Genomic DNA, 13,870 nt, shown 5'->3' on the forward strand with positions numbered 1-13,870 from the left:
ACAATTTCATTTTGAAAGTATAATAAATTTTTATCGACGCAATTTCCACGTTCTAACCACACACACACACATGGGGAAAGTACGTCGTACAGATTACGCGTTTTAATTTTACATTATCTGATAGAAGATATTTTATTTGCCCCTCTTATGCTTTCGTTACGTCGCACGTGTCCGTGTGCTCTTCGACAGACACACCTTACAGATCGTCATCGGCACATAATTCGAGGGGTCTACAATTTCTTGTACCCATCTCGAGAAAATGTCGTCAATTCGTGCAAAAAATCCCCAAGCTAATAATATTAGCCATTCTATAATTATTCGAAAAATAAGAAATAATATGTCGTCCGTGTGCTCTTCGATAGACATTCTTTACAGGTCGTCGTCGGCACATAATTCGAGGGGTCTACAATTTCTTGTACCCATCTCGAGAAAATGTCGTCAAGTAGTTGTAAAAATCCCAAGCCAATATTATTAATTATTCAAAAATTATTCGAAAAATAAGAAATAAAAGTTTAATAATTTTATTTGATTTGATAAACATATATTATTACGAAATACAATTTCATTTTGAAAGTATAATAAATTTTTATCGACGCAATTTCCACGTTCTAACCACACACACACACACACACACACACATGGGGGAAGTACGTCGTGCACATTACGCGTTTTAATTTTACATTATCTGATAGAAGATATTTTATTTGCTCTTATGCTTTCGTTACGTCGCACGTGTCCGTGTGCTCTTCGACAGACATACCTTACAGATCGTCATCGGCACATAATTCGAGGGGTCTACAATTTCTTGTACCCATCTCGAGAAAATGTCGTCAAGTCGTTGAAAAAATCCCCAAGCTAATAATATTAGCCATTCTATAATTATTCGAAAAATAAGAAATAATATGTCGTCCGTGTGCTCTTCGATAGACATTCCTTACAGGTCGTCGTCGGCACATAATTCGAGGGGTCTACAATTTCTTGTACCCATCTCGAGAAAATGTCGCCTACTCGTTATAAAAATCCCAAGCCAATATTATTAATTACTCAAAAATTATTCGAAAAATAAGAAATAAAAGTTTAATAATTGTATTTGATTTGATAAAAATATATTATTACGAAATACAATTTTATTTTTAAAGAATAATAAATTTTTAAACGACGCACTTCCACATCCTAACCACACACACATGTGGAAAGTGCGTCGTGCACAGTACACTAACGCAATGTCAGCCGCTAATGATATATATTAGTAACAATTTTTACGAACTAAATCATCGTGCCCATTACCTTCGCTCATGCAAATAACACCTGGGCATGTGCATGAGCTTAGACAACAAACACGGAAAGATTAGTCTGAAAATCCTGACTAGAAAAAGTGGTTAATTAAATATAGCTAAACGGTTTTTCGTATTTAATTCTTAGTTAAAATGACTCGAGTTGTTATATCTGGTATATCAACAGCAAAATAAATTAATAGTGAAAAATATTATCATTAAAGAAAATTATTATGATTGAAATTTAATTATTTGAAACGAAAGACTTCATTAAGATTTTATGATAATTTACTTTGAGAATTGAAATTTATTATTAAAACAAATTTAATAAATTATTATTTTTAAAATTCAAAGTCGATTCTGTCGTCAAAGTAAATTTTTAAAAATATGAAATTATTATAAAATGCATGTTACTTTGACTCAAAAATCGACCTGTCGCGAAATGCCTTCTTGCACGTTAAATACATCATATGATGTATTAATTAATGAAACGAATATTTAATAATTATCATTCATATTCTACTCGATCGTATGATTAATATATTGGTTCCACATTATATCAATTCATATTCTACTCAATCATATAATTCATATGAAATTAATAAAAATATTGCATATAGTTTACAAAAATTGTTTTATATATTATTATAAAAATGTTATAATAATCATATTGTGTAATATTTATTTGTAACATTGAAAAACGCGAGTGCAAGAAGACCCTAGCCTGCACTAAAAAAATATAACAAATAATGTTACTACTCACGGGTACTTTTCATACCCGCGGTCACTTAACTCGTCAAAAATACTAAGTATACAACTGGTCACCCGTGTTGATTCGGATCTTTTATCCTACAACATGATTGGGGACCAGAGGAATAAAAATCACATGCGACTCACCAATGCTGAACTGGTACTTCTGGGATGACTGCCTGATGATGATTCTGCTCACTGGAAGTCATCAGTCATCCAACAGTCAGCCTGGTCCTGCTGGTTTCCAGGATCAGGTCCAGAAACTGTAAGAAAACTGCAAGAAAACAATTAGAATCTATTGTTAATACTGGAATAAATTTCAGCCCAATATCTCAATTATTCTGTGTCTATTTAGATACAAAATTGTTATGCCCTTATTGAAAAACCCTTTACTTACATTGTTTGCTCGTGGAGCAACGCCCAATAGTCCTCTTCAGTGATGCACCGACTCTAACCCCGGTAACGAAGAATTTTAATTTCAAATTAAAAAAATAATCAAGTTTATTAGATATTAAATTACATTACCGCGACCGAAGATTGAAATCGGCGAACAAATGATTCTATTCTCGCGATTCATAAAACGAGGAGAGCCACGATGCTCTGGAAATATTTTAAAATTGCGTAAGAAACACTGATTCTATGCTCGCGTTTGCCTAACTACGTTGTACGACAACCGACTCTTTAATTAAGACGTGAACGACAACCGACCGGGGTCACTTTGCCCAGAAAAACAACTGTTCCTACGCACAAACACTGAAGCTACTGGCCGCATTGCGCGCGGCCAACAAATTTTCTGGAAAGATAACAAGGTAAGGACACAAGAAGCACGCTCTTTTTTTGTCTCACTTCATTCAGAAATTCTCAATAGAAATACTGCTAATTCTTTAGAATGATAAATGTAAAATAAAAATTAAATTCTCTCAACAATTATAAATTCGAATGATAAAATGTTATTATAAATTGATAAAATCATAAAAATATATAAATAATATCTGTATAATAAATTTTACCAATCCTTATTAAACCATTTGATATTGGCGCCATTTTAATATTTCCAACTGTAATGGCGTCGATTTTTTGCCGGTGTCTTGTCTTGATTTCGAATTCCAATCAGAGACTATAACAGAAATAGAACAGAAATTAAAATGAAATGCAGTACACTAAACATATCTAATCATAATAAAACAATAACTGATGTACAAGATACGTAATTTCGTTTAGGAAAATATAATGAATCGACGCCGGTTAGATATCGAAGAAAACGCACGAAATTCAGTTTTTGCCACAATTCCGATTCAATTTGTAGTAGAAACGTATTAATATTACACGAACGCACCGTTACAGAGTAAACGCGTGTAGTAACAATGGTGAAATATCAATAGGTTAGAAATACGTACCTCGTTAATAGCGAAACGCCGACAGATCTCGACACGTCTTATCGCGCCAATTTTTCCAGTAGGAATGGCGCCCCCTCGCTGCTCCCACCGACGCTCGCGAATTGGGGAGAAGTTCCGCTGTCAGAAATCCGTTGATTTCGATTTCTAATAAGAGATTGTAACAAAAACGAAATAAAAATACATTAAAGTACATGAACGATAATTATAATTGAGGAATGATTAAATTCAAACTGTATTACAAGAAATCGTAATTAAATTCAGAGAGACATGTTAACAATTAACACCTGTTGAATCTTGGAGAAAACACGCGAAACCCGATTCACTTTGTGCCACAATTCCGATTTAATTTGTAATAGAAACGTATTAATATCACACGACAGCATCGTTAGAAAGTATACGCGTGTAGTAATAATGATGAAGTATCAACAGGTTACCTCGTTGGCAGCGAAACGTCGACAGGTCTCGACACGTCTTATCACGCCAATTTTTATAACAGGAATGGCACCCCCTCGTACTCAGCAGCGCTCGCGAATTAGGTGGTGGGTGGAGGGAGCCACCGATGTTTCCTAAAACTTCCATTTCAAGAAAAAATTCCTTGACTTCGAATTTCAGAGACTGTAACAGAAATAAAACACAAATTAAAAGTAAATGCATTACAGTAAACATAATTAAGGAATAATAGAATATCGCGAATTTGTCGATATCACAGACATCACACTAAATCACACATTTTAGAATGAATATATTTTATACAATAGTTTAATGACTACTTAAGTATTGTGTACACCACCGATTCAATAATAGGTTATTTTCTAACGAACCGAAATACTGACCACGTGCGAAATTAGTTGTTTTACAGCGCACTCTAGGGATAATGACTCTGGGAATCATATTTAATCCGATCATCGACGTCGGTAACACCACAAATTCATAAATTTTACTTTTGATGCGATATCGACAAAAAGTTTTGATCGAAAGTTATTTACGCATTATTCGGTCTTATAGTTCCAAAGTCAAGATATTTTTACATTAGGGTTTCGAAAAACAAACGCAAAAAATTGTTATCGATTGCAACTCTAACTAGAATTTGCATAGCACTCACATATGTTTACACACAACACAGCTGTTTGACTACCAACACTAATTCAGTGAATAGTTTCTCAACTGACAACCATCCATGAGAAGAGGACGCTACAATCACCTCCCCAAATTTAAGTTGGCATGACTGTCAAGTATATTTCGTCTGTGTATAAGGTTTGCATCTATACCTCGTTTATGACTGTAGGTTAGATATGTAAATTCATAAAATGATACAGTATATTTAAAAATGATCGATAGTCGCTTAAGTCGATAGTTTTCTACTACTATTATTTATGTTCAGTATTATGTAATAAACAGCGCAGTAGTTTAATAGAAAATGTGTAAAATGACTCGGCAACCTAAAATAATTGTTTTTGATTTGGGTTAGGACATTTCTCAAAGAAATGTTATTTTCATATTACAAGAAGTTGTGTAAATAAAATGTGATTAAATACGTCTATAATTGTTTCATATTTCAGATTATACTTTATGGCCATTCTGGGTAGATACACATGTTACTCCGCCATTTAAAAAGTAAGGGTTAATATTTTACGGTTATTTACAAACAAATGGAGATAATTAAATATTTATTGTCGCAATTAATGTTTATTTAGAAAAGGGAACGAGGTGGTAGATTCGTATGGTCACGTGATACGCTATTACAAAGAAGTACCTGACGTTTTAAAATGGTTATCAGATGAAAAATATGAACTTGGTGTCGCATCCCGTACTTCAGAAATTGACGGAGCTAAGCAATTGTTAAAATTGTTTAACTGGGATAAATATTTCAAGTACAAAGAGATATATCCAGGAAGCAAAGTAACCCATTTATCTAAGTAAGTTTTCCATAAACATTAAATTTAAAAAAATATTTTTGTTTCATGCGATTTTACTATTATAATTTATAATTAACTAAATCGTTTTATTCCAGAATTCAAAAAGCATCAGGTATTGATTACAAAGATATATTATTTTTTGATGATGAACAAAGAAATATTGTTGATGTTAGCAAACTTGGTGTTACTAGTATACTTGTAAAAACTGGTGTGACTCGAGCAGTTATAGAAAATGCTTTGAAAATTTTTTCGTAATTTAAATTAGATATACATCAATAATATGTACATGATTTAATTTATTAAAGATTAATATTTCGGTTATAGAACTGTTCGTTATTCATTAGATTTGATTAATCATTTAATGCTCAGCATTAACCATTGTTAGGTAATATTGTAATGGACTGTTTATAACAATGTTATCACTATTTCTTTGATCGAGTATTTTGAAATACTCTGCACAAGCAATTTGAGGATTTTGAGGGGACGTAATGTTTAATAGTTTTGTTACTTGATCATCTGATAATGATGAGCTTAAAAGTTTTTTTACAATATTTATATCAAAATTTTTAAACGGACATCCTCCTTCGTACATTGGACTAGAAAAATTCGTCTGTAATAGAATTGAAAAAGAAGTAATTAGCAGTTTTAACAACAGAATACTCATTTTTTACAATATATTAAAATTTGACTTACACACATAAACTCGCAATTGGGTGACTTATAATTTTTCCGAGATCCTTCTAAACCATAAAGATGTCTAATGCTATAGACAAATTTACGTTCATTTGATTGCCAATGATGTGAACAGAGAGAGGAACATGAATGAGGTTTGGAATATTCTTCCTTCCAATAACTTATAGCATCTTGTAAAACCATGCCACTTTCTTTTAAAAAAAGGCTATAGTGTAAACGAGCATAGTGACTAAGTCTATGCGTATTTCGTAATTTTTTATGCAAATGTTGCATACAAAGTGGAAAATTCTTAGACTCTATGTCTATATTGTCTATAGTTACACGTCCATGTCCATAGTTTTTCTTAAATATTTTATAATAGATCTTTTGATACAAATAATCAAATCTGGCATCATGATTTATAGTATGTTTTGCTTTTGATTTCATAGATATTAATTCTGTAGTCATGTATGTAGAAAATAATGATGAAAGTATTTCTTTCCATTTTGAGCAATATACAATAGCATATCCAGCATTCAAATTTAATTTCCTTTCTTTTATTAAGTCTGGTACTAATTCGAATCTCACTTAAAAAAGTAAGAATAAATATAATTTTTAAATCATTGCCCGTTAAATAACAAATTTTATTTTTTTTTATGCGTACCTTTAGTGTGAAAACAATTACAATTCTTTTTGTGATCTTTTGATACAATATGTTTAAAAACTGATTGATTTGATAAGAAAATACATATGTCAATTAATGTTCTATTTATTAATTTTTTTGTATCTGCAAGTAACCTTAGCTGGCATACAATACGTCTTAATAGTCTATATAATTGTCTAGGTAAAATATGATGCAGCCTATTTTGGAACAATAGTGTTTCCCTGACAATCCAATAGTTGCATAGATCATGTGACACTGATGCTAATAGTCTGCATTAAAGACATTAATAATCAATAGTCCACAAAGCCAATTAAACAAAATTTTTAATTTCACCTTGTAGACCAGTGAAATTAGTAATTATTACAGTTACTTGAATAACCACTTACCGCAATGAAAAATGTCCAATTTTATCATACACAGAGTTTTCTAATAAATATTCAAAGTTACCATCAAATTCATGAGCTTTAGCTTGATAAAGTAATTGTAAATATTCTAATCTAGCAAGAATGCATTTTTCTAAAACGTGAAGCGATACTTGTCCCGTAGGAGCTTTAATATAAAACATTTTTCGTATGAAAAAGTGTTTTATTGAATATTATTCCTATCATACATCCTACCGATACTTGGTAACGCATACCATATTGTCACATTCGATTCGTAATTTTAAATCATTCAGTAGTACCATATAAAAATTTATTTCTGTGTAACATGTTTACATTTTTTACGATTATCTTCTAAGACTGTGTGTGTTATTTGAAAAACCACAATTCAACATTTTATTTAATTGTTTACAATTTTGTTCTTGTATCCATTGAGTTTTAATACTTCGCGTGGAATCTTACATTTCATTTTTTAGTGTATCAGGCGACATCTATGCGAAACAGACGATGTACTTCGCGTTAAGTCCGATTTCTATGAAACGCAGGATACGCGATTGGATAGATTTGGGAACACTTATTCTTTTAGGTGGGAAATGATCGACGACTATAAGCTACAGTTCTGTAATTTAAACAGGATAAGCTTTCTTTTTTGACTGCAACCCTTGTTTTTGCAAGATATAGAGAAGGTAAAGTGAGAACTTCAGGAAATTATGGATTTTCATTGAAATATGTAATATCATTTCATTTGACTGTTCGATACAAATAGGTTTCATCGTTGTGCTTCCCGCGTACTTGAACTTACAATGTGTACTTCCACCTTTATCGAGACATACATATAAGATACATGAATAGAATTATCTTGCGCAAGACTTAGATTACTGTCAGTAACGTTTAAGCGATAGTTCGCATTTGGAGGCAGATCGATTGAAATAAAAATAATACAACAATCCAAACTTATTCTTTCGCCAGTAACAAGATACAAATATACATTAATCGTGATTTTTAGAAACTTAGGAAAAAAAAATCAGAGAAGACGTTTTTATCTAGAATATAAATTTTTTTACAATCGCTTCATTAAATTAGAAAATAAAGTTAGAGCAACACGTTCTACGCATGTCACGTTTATCGTAGAAGATACACTTTAACCGTTATAAAGTGCCGTAAATGACTAGTTGGATTCTACGCTGTAATACTGTACAGGGTTTCCCAAAAGTATCGGTTTACAATAAAGCTGAAACAATTCCTCCTAAAATTCCCCGATTATTTCTTAGTATCAATACAAAATAACGTCAACGTTTAATAGGACTATGATTTTTATTAGAGTACGACAAACGAACAATTTCATTTGTTCGAACATACAATTTCTCTGTCTTTTTAAAATCAATAACGCGAAATGAAATAATTATCTTCTCGTAAAAATTTCGTTTAGAATTCAAGGGTTAAATATCCAAGGGAGGACCCTATACACATACGTGGCTATCGAGTAACATGTATACTTTTTTTTTTTTAATGATTTGTCCCTTAAATTGTCACCTGTATAATACAAATAGTTCCTAGATCGTTGTACATTGGTATATTACCAGTCCTCGCCTATGTGAAATTTAATTACATCTTCTTGTTCGCCTTCTTAATCGCTAATTAAAATATAAATACTTATGTATATATATATATATATAATTCCCTTTACATAGTCTACTTATATCGATTTTGTTTAAGCTTTATTAGCCATAGACAATCTGCTTGGTATTTACAGAGATTAGATACAAAATTATAAACAGTTCTTAGTACAAAATAATTTTATGACTATAACGATTAAGGTTCAATAGCGTAGAGCAGGCCTAGGCAACCTTTCACGGCCTATCAGCAATTTTTCTCCCCCTATTTCTCTCTTTCTCCCTCCTTTTCTCTCTCTCTCTCTCTCTCTCTCTCTCTCTCTCTCGCCATCTTTTCGACGATAATTATCCGGATGAAAGATCAATTTTTGTCGGATTTCCGGAGTGCGATATTTACAGATTTTGTAGTAATTTTTATTAACACGATTCCTGCCAAGAAGATCCCCAACGATCAGCATCGCGAGATCTTAATCACGGTGTTGATCGGTGACGAACATTGTCCACTAAAAGTTTACGATATTTTTTTTTTAACAAAGCACTTGGAAAGTAAAAGAAAAAAGAACAATTATCGTTTGAAGCTGATAGAACTAATTAATACTGATAGTTTCGTAAGAACGAAATATAGTAGCGTAATGTAATTTGTCACGCTTCATCGTATCGAGTGTTCGAAAATTATTGCTCTACACTCTACGCAGTGGCGCATTGTAACTTCATCAAGTCTAAAACAATTTTCCAAAAGTTTCATTTTGTTTTGGACACAGCACAAAACGACACATCGGGAAAAGTTGATACTAGACCTTGAATTGTTTCGTACGTTAAAGAAGATCAATTTAAATTTTCGTTTCTTGTAAAATGTATGAAATGGATTAATTCTTTTTCAAAAATAATACCGATCGTTTCTTGAAATGTTTTCTAGATAAACGCGCCACTGTCTCTACGAAGAGAAGAACGCGGAAAGAATCGTTCGATGGAAAACGAACGTTGAACAACGCGGCTTTATGCCGTAGTGAGAAATTCTGAGATTGCCCTTGCCTGAATAGAAGATACAGCTAGGTGAGCTCTCCACAGTCTTTCGCGATTACCTCTAAGATTTCTCTCAATTCCACGTTAGGTTAACAATCGGATGTCTCGGAAATTAAATTCGACGAATACGTAGATAACAATGCTTCGTTGGTATCTACAATTGCAATAATAGAACTGTATTCTTCGCTTAAGAAAGTCAAATCCATGGAAAGTTCGTTTCACGTGATGCGATCCAATGGCGATACTTTACGATTTAAGAGCCATAGAAGTTAGTTTAAATTTTCCAGAAAAATAAACTGAGTATGACCAGATTTTTCGTTCAATTTTGTTACTACTATGCCTTGCTGTTTAAACATTCTATATAGAAATAATTTTTAAGCGAACGATACTGAGTACTACACCATGGAAAGCTTATACGAACGGATCATAAGCTTAAAAATTCCATGTATTTGGATATGTTCATAATCTTACTCGATACTGATCGAGACAGATATGTCTTTCAATGTGCTGTATTCATTTTTAAATCTAGCCTCGTCGATTTCTCTTTTCCTCTTTAAAATTTTGATCGCCATCATGTGAAACGCGCTCGATCGTATCGTAGTTAGGTAGCGAAATAAATTGCAAGCGAACCGTTCGCAACACAGCGCACAAACTCGGTGCGGACCCAGTCGCAAAATTCTACGCAACAAAAATTGGAATAAAAATGTCAATTCCACTGTTTACGATTCCCTTCTCAGTGTCAATACTACTTGCAATAGCACCAACATGGAAGATTGAACGAACACGGAAGTCTCGAGGGTTAAGCGTGATTGTCGATCCGTACATTTGTCGCAAAACATTACTTAACCAAGATGAAGCAAACAATGTCTTTATCTCGTGGAAACTCTTACCGATTGCCAATTCACCCATTCGAGTGGATCGTCGAGATCAACGTGGAGCTCACGAACCTTCGATGAAACGTCCAATTCATTGAAACCGAGTGTCTTCGAGCGAACGACGGAAAATGTCTATCGATAAAAGTGTCCGCGAACGAAAACGGCGAATCCTCAGAAATCACAGGAGAAACGATTCGCTGTATCGCGCGACAAATAACCCTCGAAGTAACTCTTTTCGACGTAGCCGTTTCGGATGGTCGTTCGCTCGAATATTTTCAATTTTTGGTTTCCTTCCCCCGCGAACAACGTAACCTTTCGACGATCGTCGGAAAACGGACATACTAGGTACAAGCAAGCTATCTAGATTATACAGCGCGAATCTTTGAGCAGAGAAAGGATTACGTATTTCCACGATAGAAAACTCTGTTTCAAATTTCAGCGAAAACAAACAAACCGAGCTACATGACGTCTCACGAGGTTCTCTTAAGAATAACTCTCCCCTTGAAGTATTCCTTGGTTATTGATAGTCAAGAACAGGCTTAGTTTAATTTCTTTTTTCGTTTCTCTACCGACCAAGATCGACTTGGCTTGAAATTGAGATTGAACGCAGCGCAAGACGAATAATCCTTTTGCTACTGAGAACCGGTAGGTACAGGTAGATACGTAGAGATATACTAAATTATCACATGAGTAGACAAGTGAGTTACTCGTTAGCAGTAGGGGGCAACGATACAGCCAAAGGCAGCAATATGCTTTACATCGATGAATCTAAACGCAACTATGAGTAGTTTTCAATTTCCCTCGCTTGTTCGGTGCTTCTTCGTCTCTTCGATGTTAACGATGCCACGACCATGTATAAAGTGCCTGATTTCCTTATAAAATGCTAAATCGTTAAATTGTTCTCCAATTGCAGTTTACCGAACGTAACTATTCTTATTTCGATGATTCTACAATATTCGTTTTACGATCTTTCTTTTCATCTTTCAATGATTTTCTCTCCCATTTCGTTCCCATTTTCTCGACACAACGACAGAGAAGCGATTCCTGTTACGTTTAAATTCAACGGACGTTTTATATACGAACGGCTATGTCTCTGATTATCTACTCCTTACGCGGCGAATTACATTAAGATATATAAATAGTATTTTTAATGTTATAACGGTAACATCACCTACATACTAGATATTGCGAATGCTATCGATAGTATTTCATCTGATATAAATACATGGAACATAACGATTCGTGTGATTAATTAGTTGAATGTCGTGAGAATAGCATCGCTGAACGAACGTTTAACTTCGAAACACTTTTGAAAAGTCGTCGTTCCCTGTTCCACCATGCTTCTTGGTTCTACGCGAGATACCAAGTCTCCGATATGTCGATCGCACCGATAAACGCTTCTTCGCGCGAAAATTTCGCTCCACGACTCCCAGAGCAACCGAATTCGATCGTCCTTCGGGTAAATCGCGTCCAAGACAGAAGACAGAGAGGAACGCAATACCGAGGACGATTCGAATCGCTCACCCTACGCTAATTTCGTCCACGTTCGCGTCAACGCAATGATAAACGTCTCTTACCTCTCGATGTACGCCTATATGTACAATATACTAATTCTTTTCTTTTTTTTTTTTATGTATGTTTGTATTGATCCCGCCTATTATATAAAGTTACAATTATGATGTGTCATAGTCGTGGTGCGAGCCACCACTTCTTAACAGAAAATATGTATACCGTTTCGCCTCGTAAATCACGAACTATGATATCTAGTCGAGCCCTCCCGCATAATCACGATCTCGATAGAAATTTGTTAACGCAGTTTCTGTTCGTCGAAATTCTAATTTAACGTTCTCGTCTGACAAGGGAATTTTCTCAATTGTAGAGCTTGTTATACCGACGGTAGGCGATACGTGATTTTAGATGCTACCGGCTAATAATTCAGGAGATATTTTTATTTTATTCTTACTTATTTAACGTCGTTACGAACGTAACTACAACAGATAGGTAATATACAAATTTATATAACAAGTTCGTTACGGGAGGGCTGGACGAATCCGAGTAATCTTGACTAAACAAAAGTCGATTCGTGTCAGAATCGGGCATACCTAGCTTACGCTACGATATACAGGGTGTTCGGTCACCCCAGGGAAAAATTTTAATGAGAGATTGTACAGGTCAAAATAAGACGAGAATCAAGTATTAAAAAATTAAATTCAAAAATTTCAAATCATTCTGAAAAAATTATTTTTGGTTGCGGGGGTTAATTACAATCATTTTTGGTGAATGGACATACCCCCGAAATCCTGCGCATTTTCGAGAAAAAAATTCAGTACTGGCGGAACTTTAAACGTTAATAACTTTTTAACGAAGCCTCCATCAACAAATTGGTATTCTTGATTTTTGTCTTATTTTGGCTTCTAGAATCTCCCATTAAAATTTTTCCCAGGGGTGGCCGAACACCCCGAATATCAATGTACCGAGATTTAACATTAAATATCTCGTGAATTATTAGGTAGTAGCATCTAAAACTATGTATACGTCGCAAACTACAGCATAAGAAGCTGTTTCGCTCTTAGGGTATTTTCCTTCAGGAGTATCGTCGTCGAATCTGAACGAATGCAATCTGATTCGTCGGTCTACCAGCCGAGAAATAATTATCTACGCGAGATTTTGATACGGTTTCGCCGTGCACGCGACAAGAGAGCTCCTTTAATCGTATCTGTTAGTTACACAAAATTCGACAGTCTTCGTTTGCTTCGACAAACCAAATTCGAAGCAAGCCTACCGAACGCCTACCGATTACGATAAATTTACGCACGATGAGAAATTGTAACCACCTACGCGTCCACGAACACACGCATTCATACTCACATGCTTCATATGTATATCATTTTCATTTTTTTTTTTTTTCTTCCGATTAACAACTTCTTCCGCAATGGAGTTTGATATTTTTAGTTACCGTATTGCAGTTTTCCTGCGTTCGTTTCTTTACGAACGGGAACAACATCGTTTCAGATACAAAATAATAGCACGCGCGTGCTATGTTCAGTTTCTCAAACAGAACTTAGGATCTTAATTGCAGCAAACGGTCCAAGAACGGGGAAACTGGCATTGAATCAGATCGTCTCCACATTCTGCCATATTAGATAAATTGGTACAGTGATCCCTCGCTAATGTTCGCTGGCTCGGGTCCGCGACGCGAACATTATCGAGGGATGAAGCGAAACGATTGCACACTTAAGGAGGTTTCTACTTTGTCGGGTTAAAAACGTTTTTTTTTTTTGCATTTTCTAAAAATCTGTACACTTA

General features: G+C 34.3%; 2 protein-coding genes across 2 annotated transcripts; one reads left to right on the forward strand and one right to left on the reverse strand.

Moving 5' to 3' along the window:
• The first annotated feature begins 4,661 nt into the window (after nt 1–4,661).
• On the forward strand, nt 4,662–5,695 carry LOC122395183 (magnesium-dependent phosphatase 1-like). The gene is made up of 4 exons (XM_043392571.1): nt 4,662–4,884; nt 4,981–5,035; nt 5,116–5,337; nt 5,433–5,695. Exons 1-4 carry the CDS (start codon nt 4,839–4,841, stop codon nt 5,590–5,592), a joined length of 483 nt encoding a protein of 160 aa, XP_043248506.1. The 5' UTR covers nt 4,662–4,838; the 3' UTR covers nt 5,593–5,695.
• On the reverse strand, nt 5,640–7,238 carry LOC122395182 (DNA primase large subunit-like). Its single transcript, XM_043392570.1, has 4 exons — nt 7,060–7,238; nt 6,674–6,942; nt 6,031–6,596; nt 5,640–5,947 (listed from the first exon to the last, which is right to left on the reverse strand). The coding sequence occupies exons 1-4, from the start codon at nt 7,236–7,238 to the stop codon at nt 5,696–5,698; spliced, it is 1,266 nt and encodes a 421-aa protein (XP_043248505.1). The 3' UTR covers nt 5,640–5,695.
• Nucleotides 7,239–13,870: the final 6,632 nt, after the last annotated feature.

Source organism: Colletes gigas, unplaced genomic scaffold (assembly GCF_013123115.1).
Source record: "Colletes gigas isolate AHSC1104 unplaced genomic scaffold, ASM1312311v1 Colletes_gigas_Sc00005, whole genome shotgun sequence".
Lineage (NCBI taxonomy): Eukaryota > Metazoa > Arthropoda > Insecta > Hymenoptera > Colletidae > Colletes > Colletes gigas.

Bases quoted from the DNA above. Each gene is read 5' to 3' on its own strand.
- LOC122395183 (XM_043392571.1), top strand. From the start codon at position 4,839: ATGTGTAAAATGACTCGGCAACCTAAAATAATTGTTTTTGATTTGG. The intron at 4,885-4,980 runs GTTAGGACATTT...TTCATATTTCAG, and splicing joins AATAATTGTTTTTGATTTGG to ATTATACTTTATGGCCATTC. The intron at 5,338-5,432 runs GTAAGTTTTCCA...GTTTTATTCCAG, and splicing joins AAAGTAACCCATTTATCTAA to AATTCAAAAAGCATCAGGTA.
- LOC122395182 (XM_043392570.1), bottom strand. From the start codon at position 7,238: ATGTTTTATATTAAAGCTCCTACGGGACAAGTATCGCTTCACGTTTTA. The intron at 6,597-6,673 runs GTACGCATAAAA...TACTTTTTTAAG, and splicing joins TAATTGTTTTCACACTAAAG to TGAGATTCGAATTAGTACCA. The intron at 5,948-6,030 runs GTAAGTCAAATT...ATTCTATTACAG, and splicing joins CCAATTGCGAGTTTATGTGT to ACGAATTTTTCTAGTCCAAT.